At 40.2% G+C, this 24,240-nt stretch overlaps 1 protein-coding gene across 1 annotated transcript in view; it reads left to right on the forward strand.

Moving 5' to 3' along the window:
- The window catches only part of plppr3a (phospholipid phosphatase related 3a), a 34,069-nt gene extending 14,459 nt beyond the window's left edge, over positions 1-19,610 (forward strand). The window contains exons 2-9 of the mRNA XM_011490167.4: positions 3,173-3,276; positions 3,386-3,571; positions 5,230-5,359; positions 5,873-6,068; positions 7,365-7,422; positions 11,395-11,568; positions 12,159-12,980; positions 14,309-19,610. Of these exons, the coding sequence (XP_011488469.1) occupies positions 3,196-3,276; positions 3,386-3,571; positions 5,230-5,359; positions 5,873-6,068; positions 7,365-7,422; positions 11,395-11,568; positions 12,159-12,980; positions 14,309-15,229 (2,568 nt within the window). The 5' untranslated portion in view covers positions 3,173-3,195 and the 3' untranslated portion in view covers positions 15,230-19,610. The remainder of the gene's footprint in view (positions 1-3,172; positions 3,277-3,385; positions 3,572-5,229; positions 5,360-5,872; positions 6,069-7,364; positions 7,423-11,394; positions 11,569-12,158; positions 12,981-14,308) is intronic.
- Positions 19,611-24,240: the final 4,630 nt, after the last annotated feature.

A 24,240-nucleotide genomic window follows, 5' to 3' on the forward strand; every position in this document is an offset into this window, starting at 1 on the left:
AAAGAACAGGAAAAAAGAAGCTGCATGGTGTCAAAGCATAAGCTAACAATGATAACTCACGTTTTCTGAACCCAAAGAGGAAAGCCAAGAAGAAGCAGACTAAAGACAGCCTCACACTGCTCCCCTGCTTTTATTCTGAAATATAAAATAATTCAAAGCTTAGGAAACAAAACAGTGTCAAACAGCAATGCAACTAAGGTTAATTTTAGAAGCTGAATCGGTAAATACAGTGTATGATATTAAAAAATATGTAGAAAAATGCTATAAATTAAAACATTTAATGTACTGAAAAAATGCTTTAAAAACATTAAAGAAGCATATTTTTCTGGATATTATTCTACATATTAAACATTGAAAGTGAAGTTAATTTAAGGCTGTTTGTTTAAAGCACTGTAGCATAAATGTGTGCTACATGTTCTTTTCTGTTTGTTTGCCTGAAAAGAGTTAAGAATCAATAAAATGTAATGTGTGGTAATAAAAACATGATAACTACTAAATCATATCTTAAAAGTAATTTGGAAGTTGAGCTTAAACAGAGTACAAAATAGTTAAAGCTGGAATAGTTGTTAAAAAGTCCAGTGTGTTTTCAACACGTCACGCTTACAAATGTGGTGTTATCACAAATTTGATTTCAGGAGCAGAAATATTTTAAATCTGTTTCTAATATTGTATCAGAAAATATGGGAGTAAAATAGTTCTAGGTTTATTTTTTTAATGTCATTTAAATTGTCACGCATCTGTACTTTGTTCCACACAGTCCCCGACCCCCATGTCTTCGTTTTTGGTTCTTGTATTTTCTCGCTGTCAGACAGATCAACTGGCTGCTTCCCTTCACCGCGGGCGACTCACCGCCTTCAGTTCCCCCCATGCACACAGACAGAGCGCAGATGAAGAGCGCAGAGTTTAGATGCACATATGATGTTTGTGAGCGGGAGGGCAAAGCAGCTTTCCCTGCATCCCAGATGACAAATGCTGCCGCCGTAGATAAAACGACCCCCTTTCGTCAGGCCTGAACCTCAGAAGCTCCGTCCCGTGTGTGTGTGTGTGTGTTAAGTGTGTGTGTGTGACGTGTGAGTTAGAGTGAGATTTGAACGCTGACTGGAGTGGGTCACTGAGACCAAGTGGCTGTGAAAGTGAGACCCGGGATTCAGCATCATCCTAATCTGCTTTCAGACACGCTGGAGCCCCTCCATCCCAGCATCTCTCTGGTTTCTGCTCTCCTGCCCCCTCCCTTGTTACACCCCCATTACAAAAAAATGCAAACATTGACTTGCACACACAGCTGAATCCCCCTCTTCACTTTGAACTGTGCTTATCTGTGTCCTCTTCCTCCTCTTTTCTCTTCTCTCCAGTTCAGTTTTTGGAGGTCATGGAAATCATTGTTGAAGCCTTTGATTCTCATTCTGCCCCGGGGTCAGAGCCACTTATCTTGCAAAAAAAAAAAAAAACAGAGGCAGAATAAGAAAGGATGAGGGCAATTAAAACAATAGCCAACTGGAAATGAATGATGGACAGAAGGATAGGAGAGGAGTAATAGAAAATGGAGAATCCAGAGGTGGGAGGATGCGCGAAGGGCTAGTAGAAGAAAATAAAAAATAAATAAATAAAAAGAAAAGAAAAATCTGCTTCATGCACACAAAATGGGAATGACAGATTTGCAGCGATGTTTAGGATGGGAGGAGCCTTGACAGCTTTCACTAAATATGAATTTCTTGCAGGATGATGCAAAAAGCGCGGCTTCAGATAAACGTTTGCTCTAAATTCCACTCTGTGGGAAAGGGTTTGTGGGGGCTACAGTCAAGCATTTATCTATGTGTGTCAGTTGTTTAGTTTCACATTAAAAAAAAACAGCAGATGCATTTAATTATAGACTGGGAATGCAATGCACAACACAAAAATACAGTCAAATTCACCTGAAAAAGTAGCAAACCAGCGATGACCGTTTTTAGAAAAAGGATAAGAAAAGAAACAAAGACGTCAGAGGAAACATGATAAGTTAACTGGGACAACACAAGATGGCTTAAGATTGAGAGGATGATAAATACATGGCTAGAGTAGGAATCTATAGGCAGAAAATGGGAGCTGGAGGGAAGATAGTGAATATTTAACTCTGTTTAGATTTCCATTGCTTCCCTAGGCTCGCACCTTCCTCTAAGGCCCTCTGCTTGCCTACAGGTTGCTGAAGGCAGGATTTATCTGTTAATGTGCATGTCAGTTGGTGGGTGAGGAAGACTTATTAAGCTGACTTGATGTTAAAAACCACAGATGGGAAGCTACAGAGGACTTTCATATAATCTGTGAAAATGCATTTACTGTCATGGAGGGCTCTTGGTTTCAGTTAAAAATACCTTAATATTGTTTTTTTTTAATTATTCACAGTGCAATTATGTGGGGAAAAAAGTTAGAAAAAGTAGATCCTCCTGTGATGAAAATTCTTCTGTACTACTGAACACAAAAATAATTTTTAAGAATGAGTGTTAGTTTGCTATTGTGCAAAGATGACATCATCTAATAATTTTTTTGGGGGTAATTTTTCCCCTCAGATTAGATACAACCAGGAACTTTCATGATGTTCTCCAGCTCAGAAAAGCTGATTTATATTTCTGCTTATTTTATGCTCTCCGTGACAGCTGCAGCAGAAAAGGAGCAGCAGTGTTCATTTGAAGGGTCAGACACTGAAGCAACCCATGTGGAACAGGTGCAAAATCCAAGAGGGATGCAGGCAAGGTGGAATCAATGATCTGTGCCCGGATTTGAGTCAAAACTTAGCAAACAAACTCTGGGGATGTGAGAGACCTACATTAACTTTGGAGAATGCTCAGGACCTTCTGTGTTCTATTTTTGGCTTCAGCCTGTTTGATCCCACGCTTTCATGGAGCATCCACGTGTCCCTCTCTTGCAGTTTAGACAGTGGTTGCAGAAGATGATGGCTTAAAGTTCACAATCCCGTTATTAATTATGTTTTTTCACGGTCAATGAAAACCGATATTGGATTTTCATCCATATGTGTTCAAAGTCCATTTTTATATAAAGTGTAATAGCTCCTGACTGCTGCTTGATTAAACCAGTCCAGCACAATTACTCTTTAAAAGTTTCTTGGAACTGTTTATTTTGTAGAGTTTTATAAAAAAAAACAAAAAAAAAGAAATCAACAACTTCTTTTTCACTACAGGCTGTGACTGGCCCCACCCCAAGATGACGTCTCCCAAGAGTAAAGCCAAGAAGAAGCAGACTAAAGACAGCCTCACACTGCTCCCCTGCTTTTATTTTGTGGAGGTATTGCAGGATTTGATGCATTTCAATACTTTCCCTATAGAAATGTGAGCCACTCTGCTGGTACCGTGTGATGCCATTCATACTAGAGTTTCTGCTTTTTGCTGTCTAGCTCCCCATTGTCCTGTCTTCCCTGGTGTCCCTGTACTTTCTGGAGTTGACGGACGTGTTGTCCCCGGCGATGGTCGGCTTCCGTTGCCAAGATCGCCATCTCTCCATGCCCTACATAGAGACGGGGGATGAGCTCATTCCTCTCTTGATGCTGCTGAGTTTGGCGTTTGCAGGACCAGCAGCTTCTGTAAGTCCCTCAGATGGTTCCTCAGAAATACATTTAAAAACATTTCATAGAAAAAGGAAAACAAATGTGTGGAAGTTGCTGTTTTCGCTCATGACTTTACCTTTTCTTCTCTCCTGAGAGCTTTGTTTGGATTTGCAGTCTGTAACACTAAACCAACAAGCTGAATAAACGCTTGTTGGACAATATTTCCTCATGGATTTGTCATTGAGTGACATTTGATCAATCCCTGCTGTAAAGCCATTGATTATGGAGACACACATATAAATCACAGGGGCAATCCCAGCACAGCAGCTCATCAAAAAAAAAAAAAAAAAACCTTTGTAAATATGTGTACTTGAACAGAAAAAGACATTTGACTTTACCTCCAAACGTGGAGTCAATTCAACGTTACACCAGGAAATCTTGTGCACATCACTGAACATGCCACAGGCCTCTTCAGTCAATGCACACAAACACTCTGCTAATCCATCAGCAGCATGGAAGCCAACAGACCTTCTTTGCATGCATTTGTCACTTTGATGGGAAGTGACCGCTGTTCAATAACGCCACGGCTCCATTCTGTCAGAGCTGCGGCTGCGCAGGCACCTGCTCTTTAAAGTCCCACTGTGACCATCTTTTGACCTATTTTAAAAGCATTCCCACTGGTCTTTTAATTATGATTATGCTGTTTTAAGCAAAAATAATAAACTCTGTGTTGTTTTCTAGGACATAGTTTCTGCAGAGCAGCAGCAGAAATCCGCCTCTGAGTTGTGGGCGTTGGCATGGAGTAAGCCTGCCCCTTCTTCCCATCATCCTTTTTTATTAACCCCGTCTCCTGCTAGCTTACAGCCCGTCACCATCCCTAACTTAACATTTCCAGTGCAGCAAAAAATGTTGAGCATTATTGGAGCCATACATTTTTGAAACAGATACCCGCTCTGATGAGGAAAACAAAGATGTACATGAATCTAGTAGATGCATCAGAATGGAGCAGAGCTGAGATGTAGGTTATACGTTTCCAACGGCACTTTTTCGTCTGCTCCTGATTTGCTGCAATTTAAATAAAGACATAATCAGAAATGCAATTTTAAGCTTAATTTCCTTTTTTATTTATTTGCTATCATGAAAAAAAGGCCTCAAGAACATGTTAAAAACACCAAAAACATAAATTTCAAGCCAAAACAGCTTCCAAATTCTTGTCAGCTTTAAATACCCTCCATCAAAACAAACATGTTCTTGTGGCATTTTTCTGAAGTAGGAGGACATATGTAAAGAGAACTAAGCTTAAAGTAGCATTTTTGAGTATTTCTTTATTCAAATTGTTGTGAATCAGCAGCAGACACAAAAAAAATTCCACTTGTAGATGACTAGATCCATGCACGTCTAAGTCTTCCTTGTCTGAGCTGGCATCTGGCTCAAAACTGTACGGCTGGATAGCTTCAATACTATTGCTCCGTGCTAATCATCCCGATCACAACTTAGAGGCAAATTTGTAACGAACTACCGCCTTTCTGCTGAGAAAATGTCCTAAAAAACAACACAGGTTTTTGGCTAAAAATGGCATAATCAGATTTTTTTTTTTTAAACACTGGGAATGCTTTAAAAATATATCAAAAGATGATTGGCGTGGGACTTTCACACTTCTTCACGTCATGTTTCTGCACATGTTCTGGCTCTAGATCATGTTGGGGGAGGGCGTGATGTACTGCATGCAGTCCAAGCTCAAGACCTGCCCCAAGTCAGAAGCCAGCATAAATGCAGGCGGCTGCAGCTTTAACTCCTTCCTGCGCAGGACTGTGCGCTTTGTAGGTGAGTCGAACCCACTGATGCCATCCAAGTTATTCACACTTCAGAATCGGATTAAGCTTCATGATCTGCCAGTGTGTGATTCAGGGGAAGATTTAGAATTCACTTTGGGCTGCGGCAGACAAAACAGAGTTTAGGATTGTCAGCGGCCTGAAGCAAAGCTGGCAGAGACAGTATTCTCAAACTTTTTTTTTTGCCACTTTTATAATTAGAGGGGAAAAAAATTAATTACAGACATTAAATGAAGGGTGACGGAAAATGAAACAGGCTTGATAAATGCTCAGCAGGAAGTGTCTTAAGGCATGCTAAAAGCTTTGAAGTGAGAAGACAAATTATTTCACCTTGGCAAATATCTTTGAGTGTGTAAGAAAAGCTTCACACAAAAACTAACTGAAAGCTGAACTCGTGGCTGTTTTCTGGCACCAGGCAGCTCTGAGTGGGGCAGCCATTAGAGACGAGTGAGTTCATGGAGAAAAGATTCCTTTAACCCGCCTGCCTCTTCCCTCTCTGCCTCAGGTGTTCATGTATTCGGTCTCCTGGCAACAGCTCTGGTGACAGATGTCATCCAGTTGGCAACTGGTTACCATGCACCTTTCTTCCTCACTGTATGCCAGCCCAATTACACGGCTCCGGGAGTGTCATGTGACAACAACACCTACATCACACAGGACATCTGCATGGGAAAAGATCAGTACGCCATCATGTCGGCTCGGTAGGTTTCAATGCATTTTATTGTACTTGCAGAATATTTGAAGCTTTAGGTTGTCAAATTTTTTTTTTTGTAAATAAAAAATATAATAGAAAGCCTGTGTTTGAAAAAAATAGTCTTGCAAGTCATTGTAATCAACGACTGACTCTTTTGTTAAAAACCCATGGAAATTGTGTTTTTTGATGTTTTTAACATGTTTTGTGGCATTTTTCTGATGATGGAGAACATACATAAAGAAAATTAACCTCAAAATTGTATTTTAGTGTAGTTATTTATTCAAATCATTGTAAATCAAGAGCAGATGAAAAATTACTGTTTGAAAAGAGTTTATGCGCCTGTCCACTACAATGGGATGAAACTTGATGTGAAAAGTCAAACCTATGCAAATCCTGCAAATCTTGCTTCAGGCTTTTAGTTTTTACAGCTCTGCTTCCACAAATATCCATCTTGGTATCAAATGAATTTGTCTTCCATGATCATGTTGACAATGATTGGTACTTCCGTGATTTGAAAGAATGCTACACACACATTATTATCAAATCTGAGTCCCAGATTGGTCACAGTTTAGCAATGAGAAGTTCAACCGGTTGAACTTCCAGCACATGATCAATGAACGCCCAATTTGCCCAAACAGAGATTTCTCAGTAACGGGTTAGGTAAGGGCAGCAGGGTTGCTCTGTGCCATCTGTCAGGCCCACAAATCAGATGTGAATTTGAAATGAACTACTGCCGCTCTGCAGAAACTATGTCCTAGAAAACTATAGTTATTTTTTAAATGTTTGCTAAAAATGATAAAATCCCAATTAAATATAACAATTCATAATTAATTAAAAGATCACTGGGAACGCTTTGAAAACCACAAGATGATCTTAGAGGGTCTTCAAAGAGCATTAGCAGCACTATTTCTTACACCCTGACTGAGCTCAAATGTGACAATCAAGCTGGGTTTAAATGAAAGAATACCTGCAGACAAATTGCATTCAGGGGCTCATCAAGTCTTATCATTTCCGGGCTTTGCAGTGAAAATAAATTACTTTTCAAAAGCTGAAAGGAACAAATGAAGACAATAAAGATTCACTTAACTCTAAATTAGCAGTTTGGCATTTTCTCCTGTGCCCAACATGATCCATAAGCAAAAACCTCGGTTTTAGTCTCACATACAGGCCTGACTTGACAGGCGTTTGTTTAATGCTAACTCAAAAGGTTATGAACAGTCAGATTACACTGGATTTGTTTAGTAAAACAGGAATTCTGCGTGTGTTTTTTTTTACTCATAACTCTCTGTTTTTCTTCCCTTAGGAAAACATTTCCATCCCAGCATGCAACGCTGTCTGGCTTCGCTGCTGTATATATCTCTGTAAGCACTTTTTCCTTACTTGATTATATTAATCCTGTACCACAGAGGATTTTGCAAAAATCCTTTGTGATACTCTCATAAAACTCCGGCGTGGATACTTCTTATATTTATCCTGAGAATTATTCCCTCATACATTTGCATGAGCTTATGTGGATGACAGTTATTAATTTCTGTATCTGCTGAAATACAGGCGTGACAGAAACCAAGTAGGCCGTCTTTCAAATCTGGGGTTTTATGTGTGATGATGGTATAAGGTGAAAAAAAAATCATGCTTTATATTGAAGCCTGGATCTGGTTAGCAGAAAATAACAAGTAAAAAAGAAAACTATAGCACGGACAGAAGAAAAGAAAAATGGTGCATGTATATAAAGATGGATGAAACTTAATCTCTTTTGAGTCAATTCAAAATGTTTGTTTATTTACCTATTTATTTTATTTATTTTATCTGCACCTCAGCCTGTTGTGGCTTGACTGAATTGAGTATGTTCCAAAAAAAATTTAAAATAAAAAAAATAAAGCAAAAATGGCGAGGCCTAGGGCATGGAATTTGGCTATCACCAAAAAAATAAACAAAAATAAATAAATAAATACACAAACGTGTACTTACATTTCACATCTAAGACAGTAAGATTAATGGTATATTTTTACCTAATGGGCTTGGCTTCAATAGTCCCTATGGGGGAAAAAAGGTATTGGAGTTGATTAGTTTGTGAAAACTTGTGGCAAAAATGAGGCGAAAGGGAAATTAGTTCATCAAGGGGTAAAGATTTTTTTTCCAGAGAGCCTCCTGCTGGCCCAAAGGGAGATAGAAGCAAATTGAAGGCTTTGAAACTGAACATCAGAGTTTTTAGTAGCTCACCATCCATTTGGAAAATCCCACAGGACAAATGTGCAGAGGCGGACACGAGCCTGCTTTGTGTAGGGTGTCCGCCCTGAGACTGGAAGGTTGTGAGTTCAAATCCACAGCTGAGTTATACAGAAGACCCAATGCCTCCCCGCTTGACACTCAATATTTAGAGGTTGGAATGGGGGGGTTGAACCACCAAATGGTTCCAGAGAGCAGCTCCATCTGCAGCTCATCGGTCCCCCAGGGGATGGGTCAAATGTGAAGAATGAATTTATTTGGAATGGGAAGCTAATGGGACTTAAACAATTAATTCACATAGTCATAACTACCGGCATAATTGTTTTATTAATCATAATAAAACACGCAGATACATAGATGTTACCGGTATAATTGTTTTTATATTTTGTTGTGTTTTAATGTAAAGCACTTTGTGTTATATTTTTATATGAAAAGTGCTTTATAAATAAAGTTTGATTGATTGAATAGAACAGTGGTCCTTCACCATACCGAGGTTCAACTTTTGCATTCTTGCAGTTTTTTTTGGTGCTATTTTGCTTATCTTCTTTTTCTTAAAATGCATTGTGTTCTGCGTATTGATTGGCTGTAGACCATTGTCAATCAATCTCCTCCACGCTTTGCCTTCAGGAAAGAATACATTCTATTTGCTGAATTGACATAAATCTTTGATCACTGGCAGTTTCTTTTATAAAATTGGATTTATTTTTATTCAAAGGTTTGAATTTTAAGAGTTTAACCGAGAGAGAAAAGTGTAAAATGTTCATATCTGAGAAAAGTGTATAAACTGGATAGTGGGAGGTTTTGCTGCCCTAAAACATCTATAATTGTGAAAAGAAAAAGAAAAAAGACTACTTCATGGATTTTGTTTATCACAGGTTATTTTTAGAATGTAACTCCCACCATAAAAGAGAGACCACTGTAATTTTCATGCTAAAATAAACAGTTTCTGTTAAAAGGAAAGGTTTATGTTAAAGAAATTAGAGGCACACAATATTGATAATTTGACTTCTTTTCAATGAACTGTAAACAGGTAGACAGGCATAAATTAGGATGCTAAAACAGAGACATGCAGTTTAACTCAGCTCATTATAGGCTACAGGGAGTTTGATAGCAAACACATTATCAAATTGAATCTATCTCTATTTGTATTACATCTTTCATATGTAACATATGAAAGATGTAATGTGTGGATCCTTTGCCCCAGACCCACATGCAACTCCTAACCCTTTCACACCTCCCACCCCCTTAACAGATGGACAAAAACATTGGGAAACATATCAAACCAGAGCAGCATTTAGTTTGACCAGAACCATGACAAAGAGGGACAATCTGTGGCCATCTTACCTAACTGCATCTGCACACCTTTGAGGTTTATAATGCTTACTAATAGAATAGAATAGAATAGAATAGAATAGAATAGAATTGATTTGAATAAAATATGACCACATCTCTATTGAAAGAGTTGTTGTGTTAATTTAATTTTTTAACTTATTTTAATTGTACCATACACCAAGACAAATTCCTCGTTTTGTAAAGTGCGCTCTACTGAACCTGGCAATAAAACCTATTCTGATTCTGATTCTGAAAGCAGCAGATAAATAATGAATATTACGAAAAATACACAGAAAGGTGAATGAAATGGACAGTAAAGGGGAAGGAATTTTTCACAAGTGATAGTTTTTTTTTCCCCCAAAGTCTGAAAGAAATCATCTGAAGGGAAGTCTGGTCATATTTACTTGTTAATCTTATTAGAGAAATAATCCGTTTCCCACCTTAAAAAACAAAAAAAGACAAGACAGGATACAGTTTTTGCTCATTATTTAGTTTAGCTTCTTTTTCAGATGTGTTTCATAATCTTGTCTGCATTTAGACTGGCTGATTGATGCCTTGAGTTGAGGCTTGAACAATCCTCTGCTTCCAAAATGTCCCACCAGATGTCTCATCATTCAAAATCCACAGACAGCAAGTGTCCATGTGCATTTTCATTTGCAAATTTTTACAAGAGTGAATGCACATATCCACCAATACCCAATAAACGGAGTCAGTTCTGTACATTCCATTTTAAACCTGGAACCTTTTTCTGTTTACAAGATCTTGTCGGTGGGAAAGATAAGTCCAAACATTTAGCTTTTTGCCGCACTGCAATCTGAATACAGTACAGACTGTAAAAAGAGGCAGCACCAGCAGCCCCCCGATTACATGCTTCTGGCTGAATCACTCCCCTCCATCCCTACTGAAGATCACTAAAAAGAGTTTGGACGAAGGGCAGGGAGGAAAAAGAGGCAAGTTTGAGCTGAAATCAACATGTCACCTGGATTGAGAACCCATAAGTGAATTTTTCAACCACCTCATAGTTGATTCTTTTATGAACCTTTCATTTAAAAACATAATAAATTTGTAAGACAACCTATTTCTGGAGGAGTTTAGAAATTTCATTAGGATTTTTCTTGCTTCTAGAGAAGCTTTCTGCTCAGTGGTTCATGGACAGGCTTGTTAAAATGTTATTTTTGCAAGGCCTGCCATTCTGTCACTCAGCCGTCATCTGTTTTATATAATAGGAAAACAGTGTGCATGCTGAGAATGAAAATGCACAGAGAAGGGGTTTATGTCTTTTCTCGACCTCCTCTGCACGCTCACACACTCTATTTAACTGTCAAGTGATGCTCGTGGAATAAAAATGAAAAGCTTCAGCCTGCTGCAGTTTTAGCCACTCCAAAAAAAATTAATCCCTAAAATAGAATATTAAATTGAAAGAATTTCTTTGTTGTGGCTCTTTTTTCCTGTTTCCATAAACCCTAAGAGTTTTGTAATAAACCAAATTGTAAAAGGTTTAAGAGAGCTGCAATCATTCTGTGTTAATTCTGAGAGAAACTATGATGCAAAGACTTTCCAAAAAGGCTCAAAAGTCTTCTGAGATGCACTCATTCCTGAGAAGACATGGAGACTCCATCCTAAAAAATAGTTTCTTTTTGTAACAAAAGCCAGTTTGGATCTTAATACATTTCAACAAGATTTCCAATACTTTCCATAAACTATCACAGAGTCATATCTTTAGTGTTCAGTGATGATCTTGAATCCTTTGTTGATCTGTGTGTGTCTTTCTGCAGATGTACTTCAATGCCAGCATAAGCAGCACAACCAAGCTGCTGAAGCCACTGCTGGTGTTTGCCTTTTGCATGGCGGCTGGTCTCGCAGGTCTGACACAGATAACACAACACCGGAGCCACCCCATAGACGTCTACGCGGGGTATCTGATCGGAGCTGGCATTGGAGTCTACCTGGTTAGCAGAATAAACGCCCCTAACAAGCACGCTAGCTCACTAAAAGACACACAGGCCCTTTATTTTCCCATCCTTTGAGTTTGTGAACTGAATGCCAGCATAGGTTTGTTTGCACTGACGCTTTATCAGCAGGGAGCAGTTAAGAGTCAGCATGCAGTGTGGTGGAAATGACACATGAATAGATGTTTTTCATATTGCGGTTCAGTTGTCTTGCTGGGATTGTTATTTATAGCTCAATCAAAGCAAATGCAAACATTGTTTTTTTTTCTGTAACTTCTCCTTTTTTCATACTTTTTCCTCCACTTTTGTTGCTGGTCTTTTTTTGTATGCCAAGAAAGGGAAGGAAAGGAATAAGTCGCATAAATATTCTCTTCACACTTTATTGTGAAAATCTATGCTATCTCCTCTTTCTCAGCTGGTCTGGTTTCCTTGTTTAGAAGATAATCTTTTCTAACAATAAAGGACAAAAAAACTTTAAATCAATGAAGATGAAGAGGCGTTCTACTTAATTGACTAAAAAGAAATCTGAATATTTTAATCGCAAAGATAAAAAAAGCAATATTTGAAAAGATTCTCCATTTTTCTGTTAGGCTGTGTACGCTGTGGGAAACTTCAAAGCCTCAGAAGAAGATGCGCCTCCCCTGCAGAGACTCACCTCAGTCTACCAGAAAGATGGCCTGAGGACGTTTAGCCAGCGGAGCCATGACTCCCTTTACAGGAAGACTCCGAGAGTGTCAGAGAGCAGGGAGGAGCTGGGGGCGGGACTTGGATCTGGAGCTCGCAGTAAGGTGAGGAGGGAGAAGGCATCTGTGGGCTCCCTAAAGCGAGCAAGCGCAGATGTGGAGTTGCTGGCAACCCGTGGTCCTATGGGCAAGGAAACCATGGTAACCTTCAGCAACACCCTACCTCGGGTCGCAAACGGCAACAGCCCCATCTCTCCCTCTGATGAGCCGGTCGGGACGCAGCGCCACATGACTTTCCACGTTCCCTTTGACCCCCAGAGGTCTCGGCAGCTCGTGTCAGAGTGGAAGCAGCGCTCGCTGGAGCTGCGGAGCCAGAGCTCAAGAGATGAAGATGAGGGTGTGGATGAGAGGAGTCGAGGAGAAGCAGCTGCAGGAGAACCGGAAAACCAAGGGATGCCTTCGTCTCTTTACCCCACAGTGCAGGCCAGCAACAGCACCGCCGCACAGTCTGCAGCTAACAGGATGGTGGTGGCACCCCCGCTGGTTCACATCCCAGAGGAGGCCTCTCGGCCACCGCCTGTCTCCCCAAAGAGTGCCAAAACCCGAGCCAAGTGGTTGTCACTGACAGAGGGAGGAGGCGGGAAGGAGCATGGACCCATCGCGGTGTCAACTCCTAGAGTGCCAAACACACAACCCAACCAGCCCCCCAGCCAGCAGAGAGTCACTCAGGTGAGGCTGAAATTTATCAAAAGTAAAGCCAGCCACAATTGTTCTTGGGGGTAGATATGGGCAAACCAGTGCAGGATATGCAGGTGGCACGCACAAAATGTCAAGGTTGTTGACCGCTCGGTGAGCTCATGGAGTAAAAATGTTCAAGCACCTATTTTTTTACAGGCATGCTGCGAGCAAGGTTATAGCGAACACCACTAAATGCATGTGTGAGTTAGGGTGAAGTAGGTGAGACTGGAGCAGGCTGTAAAGCTTTTTATTTTTTTAACCCTCCCAAATCCAGTGCACTGCACAAGGAGTTTGTTAGTGCTGTTCTCTTGATAAGTGCTCCTTGTGGTGCAGCCTGACTGTTGGAAATGAGGAAATTAGATAATTACAGTGTACATCGTTGGGTGTCTTACGGGCACTTATGCATCACCTGCACACCTCATGCATGCGGCATTTGTGTGCAGTCAGTATGAAGCCAGTGCGTACACCTTACTCCAGCTCGCTGAATCCCTACCACTAATCAAATCTCTTTTAAAAACGTGTCTTTATAGGCATGCTTTTAATGATTTTACTGGTTCCTAAATTTAAACTCATGATATTATTGATTTTATTGATTTGGTTGATTTTAACCGCTATCACTGTTTTGTGTGGGTGCTGTTTTATTTTGTCGTAATGTATACTATTTTTAATCCTGATCTACTGTCTTATGTTAATTGTATAGCACTTTGTAATCTTAATTTGAAAAGTGCTATATAAATAAAGTTCACACCGCCCTTGGCAGCACACGTGCAAGCAGCCACTTTCAATGAAAAGTCTATGTGGATGCACTTATATTCAAGTTTAAAGATTCTTCATTAAAAACTGGCGTGTTTACCCATAGCTACCCAAGTTTCTACGATTGTTTTTGAGCTCTTCGTACAAAACGCACGGCCATTGAACGCGCATTCAAAGTTAAATTAGGTCGATCAGGGATTTGGTAGTGACGTCTGGATGGCGTCAATGTCTGAATAGAGCGTTGAAAGAAAAGGTCTGGAGCAAGACTTGCACTGTTTACCCCGGCTTCAACGTTAGCCGTTCCCAACTGTAGGTGGCTAAGATGCACTAGTAAACAGTGGAAAAAGAAGCCCCTCCCTACTTGTTCAGTGTGAACAACATTGACTATATGCGCGTTCAAGAATGCAGTTTCTTGAAGAAAGCTTGAAAAGATTCCTTGAAATAAACCAATACCAAAAGAAAACTTTTAAAATTGAGACCCAGCGTGGAGGAGGTGTGATATGTTTATGCATTTCATAATATTTTGAGAAATCACATTCTCCCGGCATGGGTTTTTCAACCTGCAGGTGATTGCCATGTCTAAACAGCACGGTCTCGGGCAGAGCACCTCGTCCACAAAGACGTCAGAAGGCGGTTCCTCCTCAGGCGGTGGCTCCAACTGCTCCGAGTCCCCCTACTACCGGATCCAGTCTGACCGAGACAGCTGCAGTGGGAGTAACCCGGGAAGCATCGGAGGCAGCGGGAGCATTGTCACCATCGACGCTCACGCACCACACCACCCGGTGGTGCGCGTGTCGGCCAGTAATGGCAAGCCGTGGGAGTGGAGAAACACCATCAGTGGTAACATGATGACGGCTGACCCGTCGGGCGACAAGCACCGCATGTCTCTGCAGCGCCAGGACAACGTCACGCACTACCGGGACTACCGGACGCTTCCTGTCAAAACAGACTCGCTCTGCTCCTCCACCGCCAGCGGCAGCATCGAGGGAGGAGCTGAGCTGCCTCCCCCACCTCCTCCCACCTCCACTTCCCCTCTGCCCCCACCCCCTCAACTGTCTTCATCCCCTCTTCCACCTCCACCGCTCCCTCAGCCGTCCTCGTCCCCCTTGCCACCGCCTCCTCCTCACTCTGGCTCCTCTCAAATGCCAATACCCCCCCCTCATTCTGCCCCTTCTCACATGCCTCCACCCCCTCACCCATCACCTCGGATATCCCCCCCTCTTCTTCTTCAGTCCTCACAAATGCCTCCGCCTCCCCTACCGTCTTCTTCCCCATTGCCTCATCCCTCTTCCTGCATGCCTCCACCTCCTCACCCGTCCTGCTCCGGCATGCTCCCCCCTCCTCCCCACCCTGACCTGCTGATTGATGGCCACAGCCAGGCTCTTTCTCGTACCTCCACCCTGCCTCGCCGGCCCTCCGTCTCCACCCACAGCCACGCCGAGCAGGAGCATTACTACAAGACCATGCAGGATGAGAGGATGTTATGAGCGGAACCGCCTAGAAAAGACAGTGAGCAATAAACACAGACTTATAACTCTTGAAATAAATTCCTACTCACACATACAGCTGCATCAACCACAACTGCTTCAGGGTGAAAAGACAAACACTAAGCTCCACATCTACTTTAAAAGATTTCTTCAGATGGTCAAAGAAAGAAGGAAAAAAGCTGTAGAAACAGATAAATGAACATTTCTCTTTCGAAAAAGGTTCAGACCTGTAAAACAACAACAAAAAACATCTAAATCAAGGGCAGCCAACCATCACATGCTTTGGAATCTATCTAAAAACCCTATAGAAAAATTAGCTCTGGCACAGGTTCAATACATGAGTGTTCTCTGCTCAAAGTAAAAAAAAAAAATGGAAATGTTGTTTCTGACGCCAAGCAAATGTGTCAGCATCCACCAGAGAGCCGGCTTAGGAAGCTCAATTCTAGTGAACTGGAAGAGGAGGGAGGGGTGTGAGGAAGATCATGCACAGTTGGGCACCCACATGCAGACGTCACCGAAGGGATTACTGTTGTAAACATGAGAGGCAATGGAACAGAAAGACAATTGTTTCTAAACTAAAGAGGCCGACCGAGCTGCATGGCACAATAAGCCGGGCAGACGGTGTGTGTGCGTGAAAGCTGTGAGGGGGTGCAGCTTCAAGGCACGAGTGCTTGGTCATGAAACCAGGCAAACACTTATACAAAGTGGTAGTGGGATTGGTTGATCAACTTCTGAGCTTCAAAGTTGTACAATGAATCTTTGATATGCATCTATGATTTTAACAGCGATGGTTCAGATGGCGAGGCTCTGCAGCAAAATACATCGGTTCTGGTGATGCCCTTTAACAAGCAAACCTTGTTCAGAGCCAATTGTTGACGTGAAATAACTTTGTTGATCAAATTAAGGCGTAACAAACCATTGAACCTCACAACTGGCTAACAGGATTTAAGTCGAACTGAGATACTACTTCGTTTACATCAAACAGTCATCAGCAAATGTGGATTTTTCCGTCACTTCAGTTGAAATTGTAAATATTTAGGCAAACTATGTGGCAAATGCATCTGCCGATGAGGATTGTGTCATCAAGCTGGAAAAAAAAACTGTGTATAATGAATGGAGATTGTGTATTTTCATTACCAGACTACGTGTTGCGTAAGCCTTATATACTTTTGGATTAAAGTTAATCTGGAAACAAAATGGAAAAGGGGTCAGCTGAAGGCTTGTTACACCCATTGGCTGTACACGATTACTTAACTTGATTAAGAAAATGGCTTATTTCTAGTTACAACAAAATTAAGTTAATTCAGTCACCATTTTTCTGTGATGTGCAGGTACTTCCTGTTTGAAAAGCTAGGGATAGGGGTCCCTCTATCCAGTTCTCACATACAGTCAACGGTTACAGCAACAATTCTGACCCCATGGAAAAATGTCCAACTGTAAAATTAAAAAATACAAATTTGCAGTTGTTTTCAAAAGTGTTCAGCTTTTGTGACTAAAATGTAATTCATTCCATCATATCTCATTGGGCTTTTTTTAAAGTTGACCTCAAAAATGCACAAATAAGGCGTGGTCCTTTAACTGACAGGTGATGTTGAGTCCTCAGCTCTCCAATTGCCTTACAAGGTATGAACAACTGCCAACCTTTTTGCCAGTTTTTGATAAGATTGATGTTCTATGATATCATAGGAAGAGACCAATAGGCTCAATGGAAACCAAGGGGATAAGTGACCACATCTTAAAATAATCAGATCTTGTTCTAACTTTTCTGTCCTAAAATGAATTTTTTTTTGTTTTTTGGATTAACAAATCTTTTTCCAAAATATGTGTCTATATCATCTCCAAAAATGAACATCCTTTAAAAAAAATAAAATAAAGGATGCTTCTGCTTAAATTGCAGCATGGTGTTAAAAGCTGCCGGAGTGGTCAGTGGAATTTATTGCTCTCTTTTAAAGCAAGCCTTAAGTTTGAATGAGTCATACATAAAAAATGTGTATTTTTAATTTAATTTAAATAATTTGACTATGAACCAAATCTTTAGACAGGATATTTTGTTATTCAGACAAAACAAACAATAAACTTATGTCAATCTGAGCATTTGTCCACAATCCCAAAAATTTTTTTTTGAGTCAGCTTATTAACATAAATAATCTAATTATGGAAAAGATCTGTCTGTGCAACATCTGCACGCTTCTGCCTCTTGTGTGCATTGAAGTCATTTTGTACAGAGTAGTTATTGCCTGGTATCTTTGTTTTAGAACTTTATTCTTTAATGACAAGCACAGTCATGCGCGGGTGAAGTCGGTGTCCTTCTGTGCACAACAAACATCTAAAGGATGCAGTCATGTGCAAACGTTAGTACCCTTCTTTTCTCTGTTTCTTGTTGGTCAGAAACATACTGTAAAAAAATTAACAGTGTGCATTTGAGAAATACAACTTAAAAAAACAATTTTGAGTCTTAAGATCAAAAAATCTGTTTCAGATTTGCCTGCTTTTTTTCTCATTGTTCTGATATATAACTCAATTTCTAACACGTTTTTGGCATGTAACAGATTTTCTTTGAATTGTTTTAGTGTGCAGTTGCTTTTGTGTAGTCAATTACTGGAAGGTGTCCAAGTTCCATGACTGCAATGCAGGCCCAAATCAAATTCTATTTATGCACCACTTTTTATACAATAGTCAATCACAGAGTTCTTAACATCAACCTATTCAAACACCAAAAAGCCATGTCCACAAAAGAAGTGTATCAATGAAAATATTGCCCACACAAACATCCATTGAAACGTAGTAAAATACCCAGAAAGAACCTAGAAAATGTTGTCAATGTGGAGAGTAGTAAAGTAAACATGGAAAAAAAAAAAGATTTACAAATTAATGCAGTTAAACTAAAATGTCATGAGAAAACAAAACTAACCAGCACTTATCAATAAAAGCCTAAAAAAATTAAGTCAAATGCATAAAATAAAATAAAATAAAAATTTATTAACCTGTACATTTAGTTAATGGCAAATTTCAAAAAGTAGGTATTAAGCTTCTTGTATAAAAACAATTCCCACTGGTGTAGAATTCCTCAGATCCTCAGGGAGGCTTTTCCACAGACGAGGCCCTAAGTGAGGTTTTCTTCTGACCCGTGGAGCTGCACCTGAGGACCCGGGGACTCTGGGAAAACATGTTAAAACAACCTTCAAACATTTACAAAATCAACAAATGGAGCTTAAAACAGATCATCTCTGTGCTTGAGTGTTTCGGTTCAAAGTCTGTGCTTTTAAGGACCCACTCTGATTTTATTTCTGGGTTATTTTAAAAGTGTTCTCAGTAGTCTTTTAATTATAATTATGCAGTTTTTATGCCAAAATCAAAAAAATTTGTTTCATATTCTTGGACATAGTTTCTGCAGAGGGGAGCCTACCCATTGTATTTGCTACGTCACAAATAACCTCTTTATTTAAACTGAAATCCTCAGAAATGCAATTTTGAGCTTAGTTTTCTGTATACAAGCACTCCAACATCAAAAAAATAGCACAAGAACATGTCAGAAACGCAATTTTCATCAGAGTGGACCTTAAATAAAAACAAAAAATTGAAAAAGCCTTTTACATATGAGGCAAAATCTCTTCAACTTAAAAAAAACTTATTCTAGGTGGCTGTTTTCAAAACATATTCTGCTCTGGAAACATTCTGGACAGATGAGTATTTACAGATATGTATCTTAAATAGAACTTTAGGGCCTAAAAACTCTGCTTAGAATAGATCTGCTTCAGAAGATTTGCTCAAAAGGTTATGTGGTTAATTGAGAAACAAATGATTATAGTCAATGTCAGTCCTTGGGGATCTCAGCTTCCAGAAGCTGAACACTAAATTAGCAGAAATGCAGTCATAAGCCTTTTTTGAATGATGAAGGTCTTTCCTTTGTTTAAACATTTACCTGGACATCTGGTTGTAACTTTATAATTCACCATCCATTTTTGTTTTCACTACAAGAAAACTTAGAAAGAGGAAACTTCGGCGTTTGCACACAACTGCATATCAGCAACTTTTGTACAGTCGTTGTTGGAAGAGGTTGTGTAAAATGAATCAAGGTGTGTTCTTAGAGGTGCTCCTCACTCCAGGAGCTGGTAGGTAAACTTACTTGTCGGTTTGTGCTGCATGTATGTGTGAATGTACTTTTTGTTGTCATCATTTTAATCTGTGCTTGACGTGCTGGCGGAGTTACAGTCTGGTGATTCACTTTTGACCCATTTTGACTGTAAATATACTTCCTCATCCTGTCAGATCAGTTTGAACTCCAGAGTCTTTTTTTATGGACTGATGTTTGCTTTTTTTAACTGTTGTTGTAATGTGTAACTTTATTAACCTTGTTGAATAAAAAAATAGGTCTTCTTAAGTGAAGTTTTATCTTGTGATGTTTTGAAAGGCCATGAGCAGGTGTTTACGGTGCGGTTTGGAAACAGAACAAGTGGTCGATGGTCCTGCAGCTTTTACTGCCCCTCTAATGAAAAGGATCTCCTCCATTGATTCTTGTTATGAGGACATACACAAATGTGTGCCGCCTGCACAGACGCAGTTGCAGTGCAGCCTTTGCTGCTTTGTGTGGGTAAGTGTCATGTTTCTGTAATGAATTCTGCCGGTCGATCCCCTATGACCTGCAGGAATGAAGCCAGCATTGACTGAAACCTTTTTCCTCTCACAACCTTTAGTTTCTGATCGACAAAGCCAGGCAATTGAGTACAACATTTCTGATTTCCATGGATTAGAGAAAACTAGTCGGCGCAAATGTATTTTGGGGTTTTAGGAGCAAGCAAAAGGCAGAGCATGGTCTTTAAAAATGTATCTCAGTTTTTAACCCTCCCTTTATTCCTGCTTTTTTGTGTGGCTATGATGCTGTGCTGCTGCAGGCTGTGTGATAAGGCCATAGAGAAAACGGTGGGGGGGCAGATGGCGTACAGAAGCCCGAGGACAGTCAGTCTGTCCGTGAGTCACACATAGCAAGCCAACAGCTCTTTCTCCCGGCCTCTTCCCCCCCTCTTTCTGTCGTTGGTGGCCAACGAAGCTCCGCACAAGTATGAATGTGCGACTGCAGGAGGCAACGGAAAATGGAGTCGACTGTCAATGTCTATTTTTGTGACTCTGGGCGCCTATACAGTGTTGATGTGGAAGCAGCTGTGCAGGTCAGGCTCCATCTTTTTCAGGTCCGATTTACCACTGCGGATCGGCACAAAATCCTTTTCAGTACAACTCCTTTTCTTTTTATCGTGCACACTTTGTCAGTGTCATTCCACCTTACAGCATCTCCCGCAGGGCCCTGTCAACCTTTGCTCATGGAGGAAGTAGATTTGAAGCTTTTAAGCTTATAGTCTGAACTTCTGGAGGGATTAGGAATCCACCTTTTCTTGCATCCGACACAATAAATATAGGATTTAATGGTTGAATAGAAAACCTGTCACCCCCTTTAGAGCAAAAAAGTCTCAACTGTCTTTACAGCAACACTTCATGAAATTAATCCAAATGCAGATTGATTCCATTTTACTTAACATTCATGCAACAAATTCATTTTGACCTGAACAGTTTAAAGAGACTCTTTGTAAATAATTCTATACCAATCCTTCATGCATATGCTTAGCAGTGTCCTGATGCTTCACTCCAGAACATGATTGAGATGCTATCAGAAACAAAAAAACATCAAAGGCCTTGCAGCAGAATTCCCCTGAGAGTAAAGACAAGAGCAGATCCTTGAGCTGCATGCAAAGTACAGCGTAGGCCCTCTGCTGGTGTAGCCAGTGGCCACGCCCATTAAAGCTTTTACATAATCAATCACTCCTTTTATCAGATAAACCTTCAAGTCAGTTTTAAAATTCCTAATTATTGGAGGAAATTCACATTACAAAAGACCTAATTTATTTAAATAAAACATGACAGAACTTGAACTCAGATATGATCAACTAAAGGGAAAGGACAAAAAGTGACATGCTGAAGATCTGATGAGAACTGGACTGAGTGACTCCTCCCCTTTGACATTCCAAAACAGGAAGTATCCTCTGGTTCCAAGAAGCCAAAATCCCATAGACTTCTCTAGAGAAATAAACAGCTGTTCCTCAGTCATTCTATTTGTCAGGATAACCATTCTTGCTCTGATACCTCTTTTTAACACGTTCTTGCTAATTCTAATTTTTCAAGATTCTCCTGAGCCTGCTTTCAAGTGGTTGGGGTGTGGTCTTCCAACAAGCTCACTCCTGATTGACGAGAGTGGCTGCCATAAAAATGATGACTTGAACCAATCATTGTATGGCTCCAACATGGCAGCGTCAGTATTCCAAAGAAAAAAAAAATGACTAAATGGACTTCATTTGGTTGGAATCAGAAGTAAACCATTGGTGATGTCACACTCACTTGGTCCAGTCCTCATACACAGTCAATAGTAAAAGTCCCACGAGAGCAAACACTTAAGAAGAAAAAACCCCAAAACACAGCAAAGACACAGATTCTCACAATATTGATGTTCAGCTGCCACTCCATATCATGGCCACCAGAAAAGTAAGCAGAAACCGCAAAATATTAGCCCAGATATTCAGGAATATCAGTAAATAAAACATATAACCTTTCTAATAAAATCATTGACTGTATAAGAGAACTGGACTGAGCTATTGTGACGTCACCCATAGAAAGTGACTTAATACCAGTTCCAACCAAATGAAGTTAATTCAGCTGGGATTTTTCTGCGATATGAAATTCGTCATATTGGAACCAGACAAAGACAGTAAGCAGTGATTGGTCCAAGTCGGTCTGAGTCAACATTTCTATGATAACCACTTTCACAAATCAGTAGTCAGCTTGTTGGAAGGCCACACCTCTTCCAATGAAAGTGGACCCGGATGAATCTGCCAACCAAACGGGTCGAACATTTGACATTAGATCACTTACACTTTTTGAGGCATCTGATTGGTCAGTTTGTAATTTGAATAACTTGCACCATAGATAAAATATAATGAAAAGAAAAAAAGGATTAGCAAGAACATATTTAAAAGAGGAAGTAAAGCAAGAATGGTGATTTTGACACATATAATGACTGAGTAAGAGCTGTTTATTCCTCCATAGAAGTCTATGGATTTTGGCAATGTTTTTGTTAACAAAAAAACTTATATATGAGTGATTTTTTTTCATTTAGTACTCTCCAATTATTTGTTTCCAGGTAATTTAATAAGGTGGATCTTCATTTTTCTTTAGGTCAACAAGCTATAAATGTTGACCTCCTGGTTCAGTGCATTTCCACTCAAGTGCTGAGCATGCCAGGTCCCACTGTGAATTAACTGCAGGTGTCATCCTCACCTGAAGAAATGGACAAAGCAGGTGTTTTGTTACAAAGGATTTGAAAAGCTCTCTCTGAGAAGGGATGATTCAGAGACACCTCGTGGCTCTAATCCTTCATATCCAACTGCCAGCAAACTCCCAAGACATATATCATTAAATGAAGAAAACTGGCCACCCAACACAGCCCATCATTGAAACCAAATAAATCCCGGACGACCCCCCAATTTATGCTACACCCTAGTCTAAGGGATGGTAAATAGACATAGCATAAAGGAACGAAGAAATAAATTCATTGCCCTAATGACTCGATAAGCCCCCCACAAAGACCACTTGAATGAAGTAAACTGGGATTTAACTGCACAAAAGAGGAACTGTTAACATGAAAATAACCAAAGTACAAGGTTCAAATCCTGTATGAATTGAGAAGAAAACTTAGCTCTGTGAATGCCAGCTGGGAGGTCCAAAAGATGCTCAGCATTTAAATGTTGCCCTGGAGATACTCGCCTAATCAGGCGCTCTGGACAGTTAGGCAATCTACAAACAAAGGTGGCAGAAGAAAAGAAAGATTGAAAAGCCACTTCCACCAGAAAATACAAAAGAAAACAGTCAGAAAATACCATCCAAAGGTAGAAAAATGACAGAATTACAGCCTCAGCAGTAACACTCATAATCACAATTAGTGTAGAGGGTGTGATTCTTTTTAATGTGCTGTTTTGATTTTTAATAGAGCTCAATTTTGTGCACAATCAAGGGCCTGTTTTTTGTTTTTTCGTTCTTTGTTTGTTTTGAGCTGTCAGTTTCACGCTATGTTTTGGGCTTACAGACAAAATAATATCAAGGGCAGTGTCTCTTTCGGATGGGGACAGACTGAAGTTGAGGAGTATTACCGTGTGGACCCATGAGTGGACCCAACATAAACCGTCACTTCAAACTCCAGTCAGTGTGGCCTTCAGGCTGGATTGTTGTTGTTCACACTGTAGGTGAACAGTTTTAAACACATCAAACGAAGCTGCGACTCAGCATTCACTCCATCTTTCAATACTTTCAGATTACAAACATTTCAGTTTCAAGGTTCATTTCAATCTTTTATAAGATTAAGAGACCCATGTGGATGAAATATGGTGGAATGAAAATAAAGCAGATCAGGAAATCTCTAAAATCAAAGTAATTTCTACGCGGCTTTTCGCTTTCATTTTGAGAGAAGATCCTCAGAATAAAAACCCACATATGAATGTATGCGTTCCCGTGTTGCCCTGAGCATTTGGCATAAAAGTAGTGGCTGAACATGGAGTGTGTATTTAAGCATGAACGATGTGTGTGGCCTTACATGCATGAGTAAGACTGCACAGTACATGACTTGAACACCCTGCAGGCCTAAGACGGGGTAGTAACACACTGACACAGTTACCAGACCGGACTAATTGGGTCTGGGACATTGTGCATGCGTGTTTGTGAGTGTGTTGGACCTTTTTGCATGCGCTGCAATGTAATAATGCTCTAACCTCTCCAGTGCATTTGGGTTTTGTTAGTCACTGTTTCAGACCTGTTACCATCACAAATGGGGGTCAAATTACACACAGAATAAAGTTCCTGTGTTTTTTTTTTATTATTTCTTGCTGTGTGTTGACTGAACATGTCCAATTAAAGCTCCTGTCTTCATTCAGTGTCTCACCTCTACTTCCATGTCTTCACAAATGCATGTGTCTCAC

Source organism: Oryzias latipes, chromosome 22 (assembly GCF_053564925.1).
Source record: "Oryzias latipes strain Hd-rR chromosome 22, Olatipes_Hd-rR_3.1".
Taxonomy (NCBI): Eukaryota; Metazoa; Chordata; class Actinopteri; order Beloniformes; family Adrianichthyidae; genus Oryzias; species Oryzias latipes.